Source organism: Mytilus edulis, chromosome 1 (genome assembly GCF_963676685.1).
Source record: "Mytilus edulis chromosome 1, xbMytEdul2.2, whole genome shotgun sequence".
In the NCBI taxonomy this organism is placed as follows: domain Eukaryota; kingdom Metazoa; phylum Mollusca; class Bivalvia; order Mytilida; family Mytilidae; genus Mytilus; species Mytilus edulis.
The window spans coordinates 96,510,515-96,525,425 of NC_092344.1; the positions used below are offsets into that span (position 1 = coordinate 96,510,515).

Consider the following 14,911-nt stretch of genomic DNA (forward strand, 5'->3'; position numbering starts at 1 on the left):
CTATGCAAAATAATCAGAAACACCTAGCAATTGATAATGCATGGTTAATACGAAAAGAGCTTTTCTTGATTGGAATAATAATTAAGTTTGATTAACACATAACATAAAACATATTTTGTAAGTCGTTTTCATATGCTTAAATTAAAACTAATCTTGAACGAAATAAAATGCATGATGCCTCTTTTGTCTTTGTAAACAGCTTCTCTTATGGCTAAATCTTATTTGCATGAATATCGTTTGAGGTCTTAAAGTTATCAAAATAGCAAGGAAAGATTGAAAGTATAAATTTTAGATGATTGTATTGAAAGTTTAATGGCCAAACTGCTTCAGGCAATTGACATATTTCCACTCCAATATAGATGCAAGTGTCCATGGAATTATCACCAGCTTAACTCGTTATTCAATAGAGACAATTTACATTTTTTTTAACATGCACTTTCACTTCTCAGTATTGAAGTATGTATTATAGTTTATCCCCATTTATTAACTGCGTTTTAAAAACACCGTTGCATAATATTCGGTTTAAAGTAAAATATGAATGCGCAATTCCTTATTTTGAGATTTTCGGGACATTATAATTATCTGAAGTAATAACCAGCTCTTCTGTAAATTGTATATTATTGGAACGTATGTTCATTTCCCGATATTATCTTTGAAGGTAAGTAAGTATATAAGTGAACCTTTGTCGTTATATAACTGATATCGGTCACAACAGAAGTACGACAATGTTACTGCCTGTGATTGCGTTATTTATTTTTATCTGCAATTCAAATGCTGCAAATTTGCTAGGAAATGGTGACTTTGAAAACGGAAATTTATCTCCATGGGATTGCCAGGATTGCAGTGCAAAAATTATTCAAGGAAGCAATCATTATCATGGACAACATAGTGTAGAAGTTAGTGGCAGGTGGGTTGAATCGTGTCCATCATAGTCATGTTCGAACCGTGTTAAATCTAAGATGTTACACTGAAAGCTGTTTGAATTTGAATTGTTTTTGTTTTTTACTTTGGAAGATTGTCTTATTTTGTTTTGGCAAGAACTTTCATTTAGGAGATAACTGTATTGTATTTCAAGCTCCGACGGCATCAATTGGTGGTTTGATGGTCGCAAATTAAGTTTACTGGCAGTAAGCAGAGACAGTTATCGGGAATTTGTGACCATCAAATCACAAATTGATGCCGTCGGAGCTTAACATTCAATATTGTTATCTCTGTTGAAACTGACAGACAACAATGTCAAATCATACATTTAAAATCTGTCATGTGTCGTCTTTGCTTGCGCGTATTTTTCACAGTATCAATTGTAAATTAATGCAATTAAAAACTTTGACGTTAGCAAATCAAAATGAACTATGATGCATTAGAATAAGAATTTTAGGTGTTGATAATATCTGATTTTTGAAACTTTGTCACCTGAACTGCATAAGTATGTTTTTAAAATTGATTTCATGCCTTTAAGTAACAAAAAGAACCATAATTATTACTCTGTACAAATCCACCAAACTTATTTACTACAACTAATGCAGTGTTTAAAAAAAAATCTATTTCAGACATCACAACTGGGCTGGAATAGCACAGACGTTCTCTGTTACGGGCGGTCATTCATACAAGTGTAGTATCTATATTAAGCTTCTTAACCTTGGAAGCGGGAAGTCGTATGCTCACGTTAACCTAGATATCGATTATCAACAAAATGGTAAATATTTATTTTACAATGGTTCAAGACAGTTTATATGTAAAGTCTTTGACCCATAAAAATCACTTCCATGGTTCAGCAATACATGCTACAAGTTTTCTTCAAAGACAATAGCTAATACTGTTGCCTTTTTGTTTATTGCATTGTAATTAAAATCTGCCCTTTAATGCGCACCTTGATTGTGAAATAATATGTATTATTTACTTCATAGTTGATGCGATAATCCAGCGCTAGCTTTTCCTAACAAGGAAGCTATTTGAACAAGGGTAATTTAGGGGAAATAGTTCTTTTGAAAGATTGGTTAACACTTTCATGATATGGATAACCATTATGGAATATCCGAATCACATTTGACAACTGCTATGTTTCATTTGTCGTAGCCACACCCCAGTTTCCATCCTCATTTGTGATTCCACTGAATGCTTACTGCCCTGAGCAACAAGACGGTCGCCAATAGTGGTAACGGAAATGCTTACCTCTACGGGGTACATTTAATTTAGGTTAACCCTCTTTTTGGTGGGGTTTATGTCTCTCAATCTTCAAATTTCTGTGTCGTGTTTTGTGTCTTGTCGTAGTTTTCAATGATTTTGTCTCTTTTCTTCTTCCTAAGGTTTTGACCCCTTGGTATCTCATAAACCCACGCATTTTTTAGGTCTCGAGATTGATAGTTTAGTTAAAGCAATGTGAAACCAGTTAGATTATTGGTTACCTAGGAAAATGATGTTTAAATTATGGTTTTTTATCTCACATAATCTATCTTAGCGATTACTAAACAATGTTAATACGTTTTCATTTCCCTTATTTAGAAACCGAGGGATCTATGTTATCATTCATGTGTACAGTTTTTACCTCTGTTTCGTTTTACTCAAACCTGTTTCCATATGTTTTTGAATTATAATTGGAGTTAAAGATCCTAACATTTCACAGACAACTTGTGTAATCTCAATATTGACTTTCCCCTTTTCCTTCTTTATATTACATTATTTAGATGCTGTAAGCTGTTAAATCTATGATATTTAATGAATATAAATACTGCTTAATGGGAAAATAAGTATATATTTTTTTTATACTACAGATGCATTATGTCAACAAATTATGTTGATGATTCTGAAAATGCCTAAGACTAGTTTAACCATCTTGTTTTTTTATGCTAATTTGTATAAGTCCACTGCAGGTCACCACTATCTGGGTTTGTGCAATGACAAGTTTCACGAGGCAAACTTAAACTTTGAAGAAATTGGTGGAGATTTTCACATACCCTCAGGTAAAACAATACTTTACACCTCTCTACTCGAGAAACATTTGTTTGTAATTTTTGTTCCTTTTATATGTAACTATTGAGATAAGTAATTCTTGAAGTTGTTCAATTAATATCTTCTTCTTCATCTTAATCTTTTTCTGATAAACGGATTCAAGAATTTTTATTGGAGACGTCAAAGACATATAAAAGTTAAGAATTTCAATATTCTATGCAAACACACCGCTTCCGCACTGTAAAAAGCGAACACAGTAAGTAAAAAGTTATTTAACAAGTGTCAATTAATATAAGCTAACTTTCGTTATCTTTGAGATGAAGGGAAATCGACAGAGCTATACAGTAACGCAATGAAAAATAGTAGATATTTTCTACTGGAGTCTTGAGCTAGTGTTCATTTTTAAATCTTTTGAAAATGAGTAGTCGTGAGCTAAAAACATATCTAGGTTTTTAATGTATATTTCATATTCCCTTTTAAAAAGCAAAAGAGCATTTATGATAGGAGAATCATCTAAAATTATTAAAAAGTATCTTCAATCTTTTCAAATTGTGTTAAATTCATTTATATCCTCTGGACATCTCAAAATGAGACCAATATAGTCAAATGTAAGTTATTGTGACAATATAAAGTCAGATTTGACATAGACAGGCTAAAATATTACGCCTAAGTTTAAGGAAGATTGAGTATTACCCACAGGTTTATATAAGAAGGTATTACCTCAATTCTTAAGATATATGACAAGTTCAAAACTTCAACCCTATTTGGTTTTATTTGCAGTTTTTCATTAACTTAAAAAGTTTGAAGCCATTAAGCCAAAAATTAAACAAATTCAAAAATTATATGACCACAGATATCTAACTGACTGTGTCTTTTAATTTGATTATTCAAGGGACCAATAAGTGTCCAATGACAAAATATGAAAAATTTCAAGATACTAAGTACTCATTGTCGCAAAAAATATTTGGTCGAAAAAAATTCCCGTTAAGATAGAACACCAAAACCAAAATTGATATATTAATTGAGCCCATACTAGTAGTAACATCCTAATGACACCGCTATCTGAAAATTTTGAATAAGAGTATTGTTTCTTAGTTTGAATCCATGATATGGACATGCTGAGCTGAACGTTATGAACAAAGAGTTATTACTATACAGATTTTTGTGGTTATTATTTTCAACCACCCCTTTCGTAAATACAATGGAATTTTCATAAACAATTTACAAAATCGCAAATCATTAAAATAAGATAACTGCTAAATAAAATTTAAAATCTGATAGGTGAAATGTCGTCCAAAAGTATACACACCATAACGCTTCAACGATGTCTGGTATGTTCATTATCGCTAAGATCGCATCTACAAATCCCGAAACTTAATAAAGATTTTGTATTGTCTTTTCTAATTTTTGTTTGGAAGGAGTTAACCAGGCAAGGGTGTATGTACAGGTGGAGGACCCATCGGTAAATTATATTGTTGATTATGCCAGCTGTGAACAAATACCTCATGACGCTCAGTGGCGGTCACATGCTAACGCACGGATAGACAGTATAAGAAAAGGGCCTCTCACTATTAAGTAAGTTGAGCTTGTTCAGTATTGACATACAAATTTAATTTCCATCTAATATTTGTATCATATGTGCTCATTTATAAAGCATTCAAGTTAACATTCTATTTTTCTCTAATAACTTATATCTAAACTACTTTTTATATACATGCTTTTATAAGATCACTGTAATTCTAGGTATTAAGTTCATTTAAAAAAAAACATAAGGTGTGTTTGTCTTGAAATGTTAAACCATTCAATATTATTTTTCACTCAATGATAATAATTCCTAATAGAAACGGAATAACTGGTCATTTATAATTCAGGACAGATATGTGACCAACAGATTTAACAAAACATGTGTAATATCGTTTTGAAACAGTAAAAAATCTTTTAAATGACCCAAGTATTGACATGTATTATATGAAAGAACCACCTCTTAATTTCAACTGTTGTAGGCTTGATGCAGCGAGTAATTTAGATACAAGCGGGCTTTCAGTTCAGGTAAAGATTAACTTGAATTAAACACATTTTCAACAATATCACATCTGAATTCCACGTAAAAGTAAAATGTTTAAATGTTAAGATTTAATCATTAACATTTCTACCAGAAAAATTTATAAAACAAAATCAAAATATAAATCTTCTTGGACCAAGGTCAAACAACAACAACAACAACAAACAAACAAAAAATTAACCAGTTATCAGTATGGCCGGTTGAATAACAAATTTTTATTAAAACAAGGCAAACAAACGAATTGCAGTTGAATGTATAAAATGTCTCTGTAATGTAGTGGTATGAATATGATACTAATTAAAGTCAGTACATCTAAATGGTGCAATGCTCATTTCAGCTTTAAAGTAATACTCTTGAAATGCCACAATATTTGCAAACACCATTGCTTCAAAAATTTCTTCTACAGATAAAGCAGACAAAAAGTAAATTCGCTTTTGGAACAGCCTTTAATGCTCCATATGTAACAGACAGTTCACATACTGCTTATCAGCAGTTCATTTATGATAACTTTGAGTGGGGAGTACCAGAAAACGCATTGAAGTGGAAACTTATGGAATGGACGAAGGTATTATATGTATTAATTATTTTGCGGGTCCATCTAAAATTGTGTATAGATTTTTCGATGGATAACCATTTATTGTCACCAGTTAAGTAAAGCCTTTGAGATAAATATCATTAACTGTAAGCTTACTATCTTTCTGTCTTACGCTTACGTTCGTTTTCAGCATTATCACCTATGTCTGTTTGTTTTGTTCACACATCGTTATCAATATAATGAGATTTGATGACACTGTCAAGAGAGAGGTTTAGCTAGCTATAAAACCAGGTTCATTCACCATTTTCTACATAAGAAAATGCCTGTACTAAGTCAGGAATATTTAAGTTGTTATCCATTCGTTTGATGTGTTTGAGCTATTGGTTTTGCCATTTGATGAAGCACTTTCCGTTTTGAATGTTCCTCGAGTTCACTGTTTTTTGTGATTTTACTTTATATTTGTATTCAAATGGGATATGAAAAAAAACAGCCTCTCGATTGGAACTTCCGTATTTACTTAAGACAAATACTCAGATGGGACATAAACAGAGCACCTTTAATCATCCTATTTTTATTTTACCATACTGAATAATTTACTAGAACAAGAATCTTAATCAATCAGATGTTACCATTTATTTGTTAAAAAGTGTATTCTCTGAAGATTGAGGTATCTCATTTTAAGTATGCCTTAATTAAGTACAGGCATTAATTTTTAATTTATGTCTCCATATTAATATTGTGTATGATGATATTATTATGTATTTTATTTAGTTCAGTTATTTATTATTTGTATGAAATGGTGAAGACTTTTTAAGTTGAAAATACTGTGTCTGATCCTATTGTCAATGTTTTCGGACAATAATATTTAATACACGAACAATTTCTAAAAGGTAGTCAATTTCTTTACAAAGCTCTTATTTGAATTTTGTAAAAAAAAATGTTCTACCTAGAATTGTGTCATACACCTCTGTTCCAGGGTCATATAAACTATAATAAAGGAATGGACGCCGTCAAAAAATTGAGAGCTCATGGGTAATTATGTGAATATAATAAGAATGACAACATACTAAAACAATTGAAGAGAATTATGCTGTTTTTCTCCTATTTAACTATATTGGTACCGCAATTGAAGTTAACATTTCAAAATTCACAGGATTGCTAGTGTTTTCTAAATTAATAAAACCCCATTTTAGGTTTTCTAACGGATGAATAAAAAAAAAATATTCCTTAACTCAAATATGACGCTGGTTTTATACAAGACACTATCAACAAATTGAAATATTTTTGAATTTTACCGTGCACTTGGCCATTTACTTTTATTTCAATTTGCAGCATACAGATGGTAAATGCGTAATGTTGAAAATGTGTTACTCTATTTCTTGTATAAATGAAGGGGATTTAAATGAGTTTATTGAAACATATTCAACGTTTTATTCCGTCAAAAAAGCTTTTTGAGTTCCATTAAGTTTGTTTGAATCTTATTAATACTTATTTCCATTAAAGTATAAAGGTACGTGGCCATAATATGTTTTGGGATGACCCGAACCATATACCTGAATGGTTGAAAGGTATGTCCTCATCACAGGCGTTACAACTGATGCACAAGAGGGTAAATGATATGGTATCTCATTCTAAAGGAACGTAAGTGTCTGACATTAGAAAACATATTTATTCACATCTTCTTGAACTGTATCTGGCGGCATTTTAAATGTTACTCTAATCAGATCATATCATGGCAACTAATCAAATCTTATGATATAAAAAGATAATTATGGATAATTGTAATACTTTATCACTACTTATAAAAGCATCATTGTTAATATCGCACATTTGCAACCCTCTCATGCAAAGTTGATCGTTGATTTTTATGCTTTTGGCTTAGGTCCATCTGTGTTTATGTTTTCATGCAACTACATGTCTTATATTTCTTGATTTAACATATGAAAAAAGAGTTTCGTTGGCACCCCCCCTCCGGTCTCATGAGTTACACATCCGCTTGGTTGGTAGCACAGCAAGTGGTATTTTAGTTACCTACAGTACCACACACACAGCAGCATGTGATAACTGTACGATTAGAATCGTCGATGTTCTACTATCGCCTATTTATTAACACCACCACATACCTATGTGTCTGTTCTAAGTCATTCACCTCGTCACTGGTTGTCGTTTGCTTTTTTCTTGATAATTGTCCTATTATAGATATATGGTTTTCATGGGACCTCTTTGATAGTCTATATTGTATTCATTCAAAACTTTGCTAGGCTTGCGAACATTTAGGGATTAAAAATTTTAAAGACCTTTTTCTGTTGTTAAACATCCGTTTCTTGTTTTTAGAGGAAAACATTATGATTTTAAAAATAGATGTGTGTTCTTACATGAGAAACTAATTTCTGGAAAAAATAATCACGGATTAAGAAATGTTTAAAGTTATCATTTTACGAGGTTTCTACTTTTGGACGGATACATAAGGACATGGAAGGGTTGATGTATTTTTAAATTTTAAAATCTGCCCTTTTTAACAGAAAAGCGAAATATACCAAAAAGTATGTACCATAAAAATCATAAGAGATATGCATAACGGTATTAGCTTTATGAAATCGATTTAGGGAAAAAAACAAAAACTGGAAATTATTAAACTACACGTTATCGTATTGCACAATGTCAACTTTCTCACCAAGAAGCTCAATCTTAACTCAGTTTCAAATGTCCGATTTCAGCTGATCACAAAATTCTCATGATGTTTTAATGATAGTATCTATTTATTCAAATCTTAACATGCTTAAGGTAGTTCAAAAACTTTAGTTTACACGCGCTGTATGAAACAATCTCATCATTGGTTATTTTTTTTATTGTACTTTTAGACTGGAACACTGGGATGTCAACAATGAAAATCTTCATGCCCATCCGTTTGAGGATTTGACACACGATCCACATATCACACAGAAGATGTTTGACTGGATACATGCCTTAGAACCAAATAATAAGTTATTCCTGAATGAGTATAATGTGATAACGTCCAGCTATTCAACAACGGTTTGTTAAAATTTCTTTACAAGGAAAAAAGCGGAAAACTACTTCCCAATAACTTTAATTTGTCCTATCCAATTTAAAGAAACTAGGTATAGAGTTTATATATTTATCATAACAAAAAAGAAACTGTCAATCAAAGTAAGAACAGAAGTTGACCAAACAATTATTATATAAAAAAAAAGAAAAAAAAAAGAATCCTTTTGGCTATTAATACGAAGGAATTAATTAAAAAAATGTTCTGATGAGTTGATGATGATTACAAAGCTCTCTCTCTTATATTACTTTTCAGTAACTTATAAGTTAATGTCCAACATAATTGATTTACGATATATCTAAACTACTCGGGGAGGGTGTGAATTATGTGCTAAATAAATTCCAACTCAAATGATACTAGCGTAATAAAGTAATGCTAGTATGCATGACGGCGAAATAGCTGCATTGAGCATTTTATACTTATAATTAAAGCAAAGACATATAATTCATAATGCTGCATCATGATATCATATGAACAATCAGGAAAATGGTATAACTATAAAATTTCGAATGAATTCTAGTTGATGATAAACTTTAATAACTTAAGAGTAAATTTACATATTTAAGCCTTTCAAAAGTCTTGGTAAAAGATATAAAGACAGTGGAGTACCTATTTCTGGAATGGGCATACAAGGACATTTTGGTTCAAGCAACATCAACTTGGATGTTTTAAAGGTAAACTATATAAAGAAAATATAGCAAAATATTTGGAATTTGATAATATGTATGTGTTATAAAAAAATTGACAAAATCCCTTTGTTATATGGTTAGTAGAAAATTTGAGGCGGATGACACCAAGGGAGATAAGACTAAATGTGTCAGAACAACACAAACTGACCTCAGTTAGAAGCCCTTAATTTTGGCAAAAATAAGCGGAACTGAACCAAACGCTGTTTTTTCATTTCATTGTAGAAAAAACCTAATCCCAAATTTTAATTTCAAGTGAGCGATCCACATATTAACTCAAATATGAGCTAAAAAATGAAATATGTTATATTGTAATCATGCTAATACGAGATGATCTATATAACAATATTCAAACGTGTTTTATAAAATTTTAAGAAAATCATAAAAACATATACGCAATCTCTCAGATTCTGTGAATTTTGCATAGCGAATGTAATACTTTCCATGTCGAATACAACTTAGAAACAAGTTATTAGATTTCGATATTTATTTGATTCAATTAATTTCAAGTTTTCATTCTCCAAAAACTAAATATCACTAATAAGAAAATTCTCTCCACAATTGATGTATTTCAGTGCCTGAAAATAAACATGTTCTGAAGTGTCTATCTCTAAGAACTGGAACATTCATAAGTGTCTTCAAATGTGTATTTTTTAAGAAGAAGACTATTTTATGTAAAAGTTTTAATTGGAACGCTTTGAATTAACTAAGTTAGGAATATGACAGTTGTTATCAATTAGTTTGATGTGTTTGAGCTTTTGATTTTGCCATTTGATTATGGACTTTCTGTTTTGAATTTTCTTCGGAGTTCAGTATTAATGTGAATCTACTTTTAACTTTCTATAGAATGAAATTCAAAACAGTGTGGCTGTGGCCATTGATTGACACATTAAATTCATCCAGTGACTGGGACAATTTAGGTGAACGTTTGTATGTAACGACCACTGCTCACTATGTACTTTTTAAAGACACTTAAACTATGGGGTCACCAAAGGTTCTCAACACCTTAATAAAGTAATTCGAAAAATTAATCAGAAATAAGACGATGTTTTGATTTATATCAATTATATAAATCAAAACATAAAGGTTATACCTGATTAATTTTTCGAATTATTTTATAATTAAAGGCGTTAAGAAACCTTTGGTGACCCCACAGTTTAAATGTCTATCGTAGGTACGTCGTGAACAGTGGTCGTCACAGACAAACGTTCACGTAAATTGTCCCAGTCAATGGATGAATTTAATGTGTCAATCAATGGCCACAGCCACACTGTTTTGAATTTCATTCTAATTGATTTAAAAGTTATTTATACTTTTTCCACGGTTCATAACCAATTTCTATGTTTAAGCTCGAGGTCAAAATATAATTTAAAAATCCAAAACCTGATTTATAATTGTAGAGGTGATAAAACAAATAATACCAAATAAAAAGCTAAGCCTTCAAACAGAATCAAAGGGAGATATTGATACTGACATGACAATACTCAATCTGTTTTTAGGTCTTTCCACTTTGATTTTTTTTTTCTTCTGATTATTTTTTCTTTTTTTTTTTTCTTCTGCCGTCTGAGTGGCTTTTTTGTTTTACAACATAGAGAATACATTTTTTGCCAATGGTGTTGTACAGAAATGGGAGTTTCTAAACTCACCTTGTGTGACCGAACACTTATTCTTTTAGGAGTTATCTCCCCACGTCCCCTTTTTCTTGTTATCGCTATATCTCTTAAACCGTAAAATATTTTAACAAACTGTTCACCAAATTGTTCGTCTTCTCTTAAGAATGATTTAGTTTTATTGACAGGAGTGATCGGAAGACATCTTATGGGAGTTATTCCCCTTTGAAAATTTAAGATAGGCGATATGTTGGATAAATTTATACGTTATAAGTCGTAGAGGCCTACAGTCTTTTGATATGAAGTCCTTAGTCCATTTGAAGGAAATTGAGGTCAAGGTCAAAGGTCAAGGTCATGTTCTAAATTTTGAATTTTGCTTGTTATCGTTATTAAAAAAAACAACTGTAACAGTTAATGATATGAAGTGTTTGCCAAATAACTGATTACAATAAGGAGCAACTTTAACATATTTAAGTCGGAGTGTTTTTGTTAACCCTTATAGGAGTTTTCTCCCCTTATGTATTCAAAATCCATATTTCTCCACAACCACACAAGTGATTGACCTCGGGTCTTTCGATTTGAGTTCACTGACCTATGACCTTGAAATTGAGTTCAAGGTTGAAGGTCAAGGTCATATTCTAAATTTTGAATTTTTCTTGTTATCTATATTCAAAAGAAACTGTAACATTTAATGATATGATGTGTTTTCCAAATAGTTGTTTTCGATAAGGCTCAACTTCAACCCATTTAAGTCGAAGTGTTTGGGCCAACCCTTATAGGAGTTTTCTCCCCTTTTGTATTTGAAATCAGTATTTCTCCACAACCATACAAGTGATTGACCTGGGGTCTTTTGATTTGAGATCACTGACCAATGACCTTGAAATTGAGGTCAAGGTCAAAGGTCAATTTGACGTTCTTGATTTTGACCTTTGCTAATATTTCTTGTTCATTATAAAACAATTAAGTCTTCTGCATATACCTATTAATCTTATTTTTTTATATCAGTTTGAGGTACCAAATTACATCAACAAGGAGTGACATTTTCTAACATCGTTTTTTAAATTTCATTCTTATTATCGAGGTGGAAAGACCTTCAATTGTTTTCTGAAGAATTGGTTTTTAGTTTTCTTTTTGCTGTTAGTAATAAACCGTTGGAGAGCATATACGATGAAAAAAAGCGTTTGAGATTTTCATTATATTTCAGTATAGACTGGATAAAGTTGCAGAGGCCGGATTACCGATATGGATTACTGAACTAACATTCAAAGATCCTAATGAAAACAATAAGGCAACCGCATTGGACAATGTAATGACAATGTTTTTCAGTCATCCAGCAATAGACGGCGTCTTACTATGGGGATTTTGGGAAAATGCAATATATGACAAACAACTTTCTCTAGCAACCGGAAGTAACGTGACTGTAAGTATACTTTTAGATAGTACTTGTATCCAGAACATACTAGTATAATCGTCCAGCTTGTATGAATTGTCTCACATAAAGACAAGGAAAATGATGTAAGCTCAAATGAAGCAAATAATAAAGCAGGAGTTTCAGTCATACAGTCTATAGTATTTAACTCTATAAAACACGAAAACTTTTGAACTCCTAATTATTCATTGTCTATAATGCTGTATATGTATGATATTTGATTGATGATTACTTACCGTTGAATATTCTTTCGAAAATATTATGGGATATGGTCATATCTTTTTCCCAGATTATAAAACTATGTCCAATTTATAACGAAAAAACCGATTAGCATTTATCCAAGTGAGTTGTATTAATCCTAACACACGATTCTGAGTCCAAACAGTCCAGTTATTGCACTGACTCCAAACTACTGTGTGCTTGTTGGATTTTTACCAAATATAACTATTGAAGCATTTGGACCAATTTTGAAAGTAAACAAGGCTTTGATTGCACTTCACTCTTGTAAGCTACCACGAAATCCCAAAACACCAGTTGTATATACAATAGAGTTTTGTACAGTATGACCGGTCGTCAAAATGAGAAATTAGAAGATGCAACACAATTCAAACTTTGTGTACAAATTTATAAACGAACAACACATATGATATACAGCAACAGACGACAACCATGCAGTAACAAACGACAATCGCTGAATAATAGGCTCCTAACTTGGTGGAGGAACAAACAGAATGTGGCGGCGATTGTTTTAGTTTGTTTTACCAAAGCATATCTGTTTAACTTAACTATGTATTATTTTGTTTTAAGGATGTATCAAAATTGTACTTCTCTGTTGATTTCTAAATCTTTAAGCGTTGGACTATAATATTTTTTTCTGGATTTTTTGTTTATTGTTTGTTTATCATTTGAAAAAAAAACATTGACATGTAATCATGTATGAGCTTGTTTACTGATAAGATAACATACATGAAAGATTTCACATTAAAATCAGTTTGGGATAAACAGTTTCATTGAAAATTGCAGACCGAAATAAAAATAATTTATAACTTTTAAAGAGCGAATAGAATAATATATGGAAAAAGCATATAGTAATGAATATATGATACACTGTTTTTGTTACGACAGATAGTCGCAAAGATTACTGATTGATAATTCTCTGCCTGTCCATGTGCAAACATAGTTTCATAATTTACGACAACAGCTTTATACCGATTAATATGCTCTGTTTACATATTCAGATTGAAACTAATAAAAGAATGTCCTTTAGGATATTACAAAAATAAAACTCACAAAGCCTAACTGTTAACCATCTGTTTTACTCGTAACATCATCTAACATACTGGATACAGTATATATTATGTTCACCTTACCCTTGGCGATTCTAATGATCTGATTATATATTTTTTTATAGCCAAACGCTGCAGGAAGAAAATGGATAGAATTATTCCATCAAAGATTTAGAACAAACGAGAGTCACAATTTTCATGGTTCTAATCATAGAGTGGATACTAGAGTTTTCTATGGTGAACATCAGTTGATACTTAAACAAAACGGAAAAACGATTCACACAGAAAATGTTAGCTTTACTCAAGCACGAACTGCAACAATTCATTTACAAGGAACAGGTAAATTCATATATGAAATAAGTCTTAATTTGAATTGGATATCTTTTAGTTCGATTAGAAGTGTTTCCAATATGTACATCGATCATTGTTTATCATCCTGGAAAGGAGATACATGTATGGAAAGATGTTAGAACAAAAGTTAAATAAGTATCTGATACACTTTCTTAAAGACTGAACAACTCAAGTAAAATTTATCAGCTTAATTTTTGTTTGTTTGTTTGGTTTTTTTTTGTTTTTTTGTTTTTTATTAATTTCCATATATACTGATTTGTTTTGTTGCTTGGTATTTTCAATAGGGTATTCAAAAAAAATTTCCTCGGAGTTCAGTATTTTTGTGATTTTACTTTTTCATATTTATGAAAATGGTTTATGTTTGAACCAAGTGTGCGATCATCTAGTGCAATAAGTCGAAATTCCTTGTAAACATCATGGCTTGATTAGTTTTTAAAATCAGAGAACATACTCTTGAGTGTTTTAAAATCTTAGGATTAGCATGGTATATTGGGATATGACCAAACACTACTCACTATAAAATAAGAATTTTTTTTTTCAAATTTCGGTTACTTGTCTCTTAAACACGATAAAGTAGATGCTGCTGAAATTTTGACTTAATCTTTCTTTTGATTTTCTTTCAGGACAAAACATTCATGTTTCGAATGTTGCCTTCGGATAAACCCATTTTACCAACGAAGATAAAGAAAATAAAATATTTTTTTTATATCTATACTTATTTGCAATCCCTTACAAAAGTAGCGTTGTATGATTTGAGTATAAAAGAGTGACGAAAGATACCAAAGGGACAGTCAAACTCATAAATCTAAAACAAACTGACAACGACATGGCTAAAAATGAAAAAGACAAACAAACAACAGCACACACAACACAACATAGAAAACTAAAGAATAAACAACACGAACCCCACCAAAAAACTAGAGGTGATCTCAGGTGCTC

General features: G+C 31.2%; 1 protein-coding gene across 1 annotated transcript; it reads left to right on the top strand.

Moving 5' to 3' along the window:
• The first annotated feature begins 702 nt into the window (after positions 1 to 702).
• On the top strand, positions 703 to 14,680 carry LOC139496045 (anti-sigma-I factor RsgI6-like). The gene is made up of 13 exons (XM_071284478.1): positions 703 to 907; positions 1,551 to 1,696; positions 2,871 to 2,960; positions 4,368 to 4,524; positions 4,953 to 4,998; positions 5,418 to 5,576; positions 6,523 to 6,578; positions 7,050 to 7,187; positions 8,408 to 8,579; positions 9,177 to 9,284; positions 12,111 to 12,326; positions 13,747 to 13,960; positions 14,596 to 14,680. The coding sequence occupies exons 1-13, from the start codon at positions 726 to 728 to the stop codon at positions 14,631 to 14,633; spliced, it is 1,722 nt and encodes a 573-aa protein (XP_071140579.1). The 5' UTR covers positions 703 to 725; the 3' UTR covers positions 14,634 to 14,680.
• Positions 14,681 to 14,911: the final 231 nt, after the last annotated feature.